Genomic DNA, 7,379 nt, shown 5'->3' on the forward strand with positions numbered 1-7,379 from the left:
ACAGCTTGATGGGGGGGGGGGGTTGAAATCTATGTATTAGGCAGGCGGGAGGGGGGGTATGTCTCATTTCTTTCAGTTACCTGGATTAAAAGGCAAAGACTGCCAGATCAATTGGAATAGGCAACATCTGGAAATTTAAAACCTGTAACTTGTTTTGCCATTCTTTTGGAGCTGGGTGCCTTGGCCTCACTCTGGCTGAACTCTCACGCAAAGAAAAGGGCTCGGGGGAGGCAGCTGAATCAGTGGCAGGAAGCTCACCTTGAACTGTCTGGCCAGATGTTGCTTGTGAGTCTCTTCCACTTGCTTGAACTTGGATTCCAACCCCCTCATCTGATTCTCCATTTTTTCAACGTATTGTAGATCCCGCTGGGTCCGCCTGTCCAACACCTCTATTGACTGTGACATGTTTTGTACCTGGCCAGGAAGGGGGAAGGAAATATAAAGGAAACGGAAAACATCAGGTTAACAACACAGTGAACAGGAACAGATTTTAACAGGCACAGTCCGGCTTCCACGGCAAGCAATTTATGGGGGAGGGGATTAACAAGAAGATTTGCATACAGCTGCTCTTGGAATGGTTCCAAATGGAAATGAGGGGAAAGCCTCATGATCCTGAGCGTGTCCACTCAGAAGGAGCACAGCCAGAGACTGAGAGAGCCACACTGTGCCCAGACCCCTGATTGCACCTGGCTGGTACCTGCACTTGGGTTGCCAACGTCACAGGGAAACCCCAGCCTAGTCTGTTCCTGTGCCATCTGCAGCAGTGGGGGAGTGAAGCTGTTTTCAGAAGGTGTTCAGTGTCAACACCTGCTAATAACAATGGATCAAGCTGCTGACAAAAGCACAGGAGTGGGGGATAGTTAAACAGCTGGCAACGCCATCTGCCATGGCGAGATCACATTTGGGGTCTTTCCAGGGCTCTCTCTCCTGAACAAAACCCTGCTGCAAGAACTTTGTGGCAGACTGGGCCCTGAGAAACTGTTGGGCAAAGACTCAGGGCTCCCTCCAAGGAAAGACAATCAGCTTCCTCAACCATTTATTTGGCTCCATTCTGGAAAATAATCCATGTCTTCTTGCTGCAAATGAAGACAGGCACCCAGAGAAAGAGATGCCTGCCCCTTGTAGATGCCCCCAGTAGGGGTCAGTCAACAGAGGTCGCCATGACTTCCAGGTGCACACACACACTCACACGCACGCACATATAAAAAAATCATCATCTCATTTGCCAATGGCAGACATTGATAGCCAAAGCGCAGAGCAGGAACATCGGCTACAAGGATCGCTGCCAGGCAGGGGCCACAATCTTGGCTTGATGGTACTCACTGGTACGGAGTACCAGCAATGTTGGGGGGGGGGGCGCTCTCCATGTCCTGATGGAGAAATTGGTGTGAATCAGCATTTTTTAAAAAAACAAACAAAGCACTGCTTGTTAGAGTATCATGTACCAGGCAAGAGTAGAGGGAAACAGGCCCTGCATAAATCAATCACAAGCGTTTTGGAGGAATGCATCACTTTTCCATTTTGCTCCCCCCAAATTGTTAACAAAGCCAGCATAAATGATTTTCCACTATTGTAAATATTTTTTTCCAAAACTGTGACACTACAGGGCATGACCACAGCACATGGATGTAATTGCCCAGCACACGTTGATGTAATCGCCTTGCTGGTTGCAATTCCTCCAACATTTTGTGTTGTTTGTATTACTTATTCTTCCAAGACATACTGGAGTGATGTACCATCGATGCAGGTAGTTTCAAAGAATCCTCCCTCAGGGCTACTGATACAGTTTTCCTTGTTTGAGTCACCCATATTTTATTCCATATATTTTGTTCTGTTTTTATCCCAGTATCATTTCCTCATATTGTTTTCAGACCATTTGATATATTTGTATCTATTTCAACTCAGTAAGAATATATTTTAGAAGTTATTCCTTTTAAATTATTCATATGTTGCATTAGAATCTGTTCAAGTTTCATCATCTTTCTGGTCATAGTTTGCCTTACTGTAGGATTCACAATTAAGTAACATAATTGATGGAGAAGAATCCAATTCATTGAAATTCCTTGCAACTTTTCTTTTAATTTTACTACAGTAAGGGGAATTCCATTTTCATAAAAGTCTCTCATCCTGTAAATCCCCATTTCTTTCCATTTAACATATTATTCTGGTTTATTTATGTAAGAAAAATTGGGGTGTAACGTAAATGCAAGCAGTGAGGATATTTCTGGAATTAATTTGTTTTTCCATTTATTCTAAAAATTTAATGCAGTGTATATATCTCAACCCATTTTATATCTCTTACTTTCCCCCCTCCGAAAACAGTTTTTTAATTAATTCCAGATGTTCCCCGTTTGCTTCCATAGCTATCTATGGTTTATCAGAAGATAGTATCCCCCAGGTATGGGAGCAATGCTCCCACCTGGTTTGCCTCACAGTGATTACTTACACTGGTTCCTCCCCACCCACCCACCAATGAAATATTGGGATACCTAAATCATTTTGAGTTTCATATTGTGTTTTTGGTTTAATCTTTAAATATAGCACTCCAGATTTTTTAATGATTAATACGTAGTCCTGCTATTGTTCCATATTCGTGGATTTCTCTCATTAAGCTTCTTTAGGATTCACAGTTAATATTGCCAAGTCATCAGCAAATATACTGATCGTATGTATTTGACCGTTTATTTCTAGACCTCTTTACAGTCATTCCTAAGGGTTCTAACGAGAGGACAAAAAGCATGGGTGACAGGGGAACATCCCTGTTAAATTCCTCTGGCCAGGGGAAAGCTTCCAGAATCCATTTACTCGCACTCTAGCTTTTGATTTTTGATAGACTAAACGGTATTTCATTCATGAAATATTGCCCAATATTTAATTTTCTTACTTTTTCTTCGTTTTAAAGCCAAGGTTTTAATCCTTATGACTGCAGATGGCTCAATCAAGAAACTCTGGCCCTGGGGATGCCGGCTCCCCTGAGGTCAGGCGCTCCCCTCCCTCCCTCCTATCCAGCCTCCCGGGCACCAGCAAGAGCTACAGAGTCCTGCCTGGAATCTGCTCCCTGATGGAGGTTCAAATGAGATGTGCTGGAGGCAGCCACAGGGCCCCCCAACCTGGTCTGAACTGTGGAGAGGTCTGGCTTGTGGAGTCAAAGGGGACGCCCGGGGAAGAGAGCTGCTCCCCTCCCGAGGCCACAATTCACTGCCTCCCTGTCAAATTATGCCCCCCCTCCACACACGGACACCCATCCCTGTTGCACACCTGGGCTCACTTTTCCTACGAGAGCCCCCAGGAGAAAACGGAGAGTGGGGGAGACGTCGCAGGGCAGGAGGCCGCCAGTGGGAGACGTGTTCGTGCCGACTGGCCATCAAAAGCAGGCGGCCTCAGCCCTTCACATCCCGTGGCTGCTGAAACCCAGGTCTCCCCCAGACGGACCGGCAGCCACACGGGCAGGGCCAGCCAGGCCTGGGGCCCACTCCCTTGCTCTGCCCTGCCTGTCCCTTGCTCCCTTGGAACTGCTGGCCATTTTATTTTTTTACCAGGCCAGTTTTCCAAATCAGACCCATAACTGTGCTGCCCAGCTGCCCGTGCCGTCTGGAAAGCAGCCCTCTGGGGGTGGGGAGCCAGTGCCAGCTACGCTGCCATGGGAGTTGGGGAGCTCGGTCTGTGTCGGGTTAATTGCTACTGCATTCCTTTCTGTGCTTTTCCTGCTTTGCGCCGAAATGCTTATCTATACAGATGTGCAGGAGGGAGTTGTATTGTCTGGGTTTCTCCTAGGTGCCGTGGGAGAGTGTTGGTTCTCAGCTTTAGCTACCTAACGGTCTCCAAGCTTTATCCCGCGCGCGGGAGGGTGCCTAATTGGCCGGTGCTCGGGGGGGGGCATACGAATACCCTATATCCTATTATGCCCAAGGGGCCGCCGCCATTCTTAACAGTGCCTATGTTACTGCATCTATAGCTCTGCAATAGAAGTATTACCGTTCCCGAATGCGTGTGCTTCGTTGTTGGCTGTGGGTTCTGACAGCCAGGGGCACAGCCCCTAAGGCCAAAACACAAAAGGGCATCATGAAGCACAACAGACCTTCCAGATGCAACCTCTTCCTCTGTTTTCTCCTGGCATGCCTCGAAATTATTACTGACCCACCTGACGGGCCTTCTGGCACCCCCCCGGTCAAAGCCTTTCTTTTGGCCCAGGCCTTTAACGGACGGTTTCTGTCCTGTCAGGCTGTTTGGATGCTCTGCTGCTAGCTAGCCTGAGGACTGCTCTGCGGGATGTCATCTTAGGCTGTTGGATGTTTGTTTTGCTATTTTAATATTTAATAAAATATTTAATGAAAATACTTAGTATTTTAATATTGATAATACTTCTGTTGTTATGCTTATGATCCCATTGTGTTGCTTTCATACTGGGATCTGCCTTAGGGGTCCAGAACTCCTCCACACAAACGGGCCGCTTCCATCTCTCTTTCTGTTGCAACTGACTCACACAGAGACCTCCCCAGAAGAACGTCCTGTTTTCAGCCACTGAGAGAAATGCCGTTCTCTCCCTGCCCTCCATCAGCCAGCTCGGAGCCCCATTTTGGCAGGGAGACGGGCCTGGCCCCAGCGAGAGCCCTTGGACAGCTTGTCCTGGCAGCAAAAGCTCTGCTCTCTGCGAAGGGGACGGCACTGAAGCCCCTTCCAATGGCTGAAAAGAGCTTCTGTGACCTACATCAGGATTCCTCACTGAGAGGGCCCCCGTGGCTCACGGGCAGAGCCTCTGCTGGGCGTGCAGAAGGTCCCAGGTTCAGGCCCCAGCAGCATCTCCAGTTAGAAGAGGACCAGGCAGGAGGGGACAGGAAAGACCATTTTCTGCCCAAGACCCTGGAGCGCCGTTGCCAGTCTGAGCAGACAATGCTGACCTTGACTGGCTCAGTAGGAGGCAGCTTCTTGTGTGTGTCCATGTGACTAAACCACAGCCCTCTCCACAGGCAACGCATAACTGACTCCTGGCAGGCCCCTGCTGCCTGCACCGGGGATGGGCCATAAGGACAGCAGATTCTTCTGATCTCTCTGGACTATTAAAAGACAGTCGCATGAGAACCAGAGTACAGGACAGACACACACACAGAGGTTCTGTCCTTCCCCTTTGATGCCGCCAGCTCTGCTCTCTTGCTCAACCTCCTCAGCGTTTCTGCACTCTAGAGAGCCCGGCCTTCCATTTTAGTTTGGCTGCTCCCTTTGTGGGACTCTCGCTCTCAAAAACGTTAATGAAAAATAATGTGATTTGCGCCAACTGGAGATTCCTTCCCCCGCAGATTTATTTGGGGCAACAGCATGGCTTTGATCTTTTCATGGCTTTAATTAACCAGCATGCATTGAACTTTCAGGATATTTTTGTCTCTTGGATCACCATCAGAACAATCAGTTGCCTCACTGAAACAACACTTTTATCTTCTCTGGACTCCCGAAAAATGAATGCCTTTTACAGACCTGCAATAAATTTGTTCCCATAATTCCCATCTGTAATGGGAATATCAAACAGTCTTCAAATGTTTTCTGGATTATCAGAATTTGATATCCTGTGATGCTGGATTAGAATATTTGACATTTTACAGTATTTGGTGGTTGTATGTGCAATGTTGTATAGTTGTATGAAACTACTCCATTGCATTTTTGCTAACTAACATTCAAAGGAATCTGGGATTTGACTTTTGGCACTTTTAAGATTTCACGTTCAGTGCCTTTCAAAATAATCACAGAAACCTAAAAGATCAAAACCTCTAAAACAATAATGCTTCAAATGTTAAGGGAAAAATCATATTTGAAGTGTGAATTCACATAATTCAAAACACGAGTGGCGAAACTGAAAAAGTTTATTAATTCTGAATACTCCGTTCAGCTCCAGTTCTTTAAAATATTTGTATTCTGCCTTTACATGTGGCTCAAGGTGGCATACAAATCACAATTTAAAACATACAGAATGAAAGAATAAAACAGACAGTATAAAAATATACATAACCTTCATATAGCAATTCAGAGTCATTAGTGCTCATCCATGAGACCTCAGCCCAGATAAATAAGCAGCCTCACACATTTTGGGACTGCCCATCCACTCCTCTTTTTGCACAATTCCACCCCTAAAGAGGAAAGGAAGGGAGGAGGGAAAATAAAGTACAGCCCCTACTTCATGGCTAGTTAGGGGTGTGCAAAAATAAAATAAAATTAGAGTCAGGTAGTATTTTTTAAAAACTTGAATCAGACTCTTTAATTGTGGAGTTTAAGCTAGTCACACTAGGAAAGAGGGGGATTGGTTTTAAAAATACAAGAAGTGGGTGATGGGTGCTAAATGTTCCCACCTCCCGTGCCTTAGTCTATGGTGCTCGGTTACTTTCAGCACTTTTCCCTCAGCTTGGCTGACTTCCTGCATCACAGTCTTGCTGCCCAGGAAAACAAAACCTAACGTGGGGTGCCAGAATAAATGGTCACATCATAAGGCTTCCATTGGCTCCCAAAGGTCGAAAATAATTCCGCTTGTATACAAAGCATTTACTACATTTATAAATTGTATATGGTTCGTGTTAGACCTTGATTAATAAATTCCTGACTGCACAACTCTGCTGCTAGTCAGAGGGGGAAAATAATGCTCTGATTCTGTATAAGGCAACTAAATTTGATAACTGACAATTTATTATCCCAAAGCTATTAGTCGTGGATCAAAGGAAAGGCTACGTTTAGTTTCCTTTTTAAAAAGTTTTAAATTGCTCTGCTAAAAGCTGTATGCAAAGATAAAGTCAAGTTCCCGTCTAAGGTGCATTGGAGCGCCCTCCTCTCCCCTCCTTACCTTTTCTAGTAGTTGGCGCAGTTGCTTTGTCCTGGCGTCACGTGAACACATGGTCTGTTGGGGGGCCACCACTGTGCATATGCACCGCCCTTCACTGTCCTGGGCAGAGCTGTATACCTGCCAGCTTTCCTCGGGGTTGGTCGGCAACACCTGGTTTGACACACAGGAAAGGACGTCTGAGATGCAGCACAGAGAACAAAATGCAAAAGGGGCTGGGGGAATGGGAAGCACCAGGGAGACCCAGATAACAGCAGCAGTCTAGAGAGAGAGAAGGAGGACCGCGAGGGGAGAGCGCCTGAGGGAATGGGGGCAGAGGGGGGAGAGGAAAGCTGTTTGTGGCCGAGGGCAAATCCATAATGTCTCTTCCACTTACACAGTCCAAATTGCTTCACATACGTCTATGCCAATAATCCTTACAACAGTTGTTCTTACCCCCATTTTGCAGATGAGGAATCCCCAGCAGAAGCAAGAGCTGCCCCAGGCCTTGGCTGGTCCAGTTCAGACCCTTTGATTTGCTCCTCCATTGCCAATAATCCAAGCTGAATAGCAGGTGTAGAGG

The 7,379-nt window shown here is 46.5% G+C and overlaps 1 protein-coding gene across 1 annotated transcript in view; it reads right to left on the minus strand.

Moving 5' to 3' along the window:
• The window catches only part of LOC107114232 (noelin), a 22,659-nt gene extending 15,692 nt beyond the window's left edge, over positions 1-6,967 (minus strand). The window contains exons 1-2 of the mRNA XM_015415672.1: positions 6,821-6,967; positions 259-414 (exon numbers count right to left, since the gene is read on the minus strand). Of these exons, the coding sequence (XP_015271158.1) occupies positions 259-414; positions 6,821-6,871 (207 nt within the window). The 5' untranslated portion in view covers positions 6,872-6,967. The remainder of the gene's footprint in view (positions 1-258; positions 415-6,820) is intronic.
• Positions 6,968-7,379: the final 412 nt, after the last annotated feature.

Source organism: Gekko japonicus, unplaced genomic scaffold (assembly GCF_001447785.1).
Source record: "Gekko japonicus isolate JY-2015 unplaced genomic scaffold, Gekko_japonicus_V1.1 scaffold3745, whole genome shotgun sequence".
Taxonomy (NCBI): Eukaryota; Metazoa; Chordata; class Lepidosauria; order Squamata; family Gekkonidae; genus Gekko; species Gekko japonicus.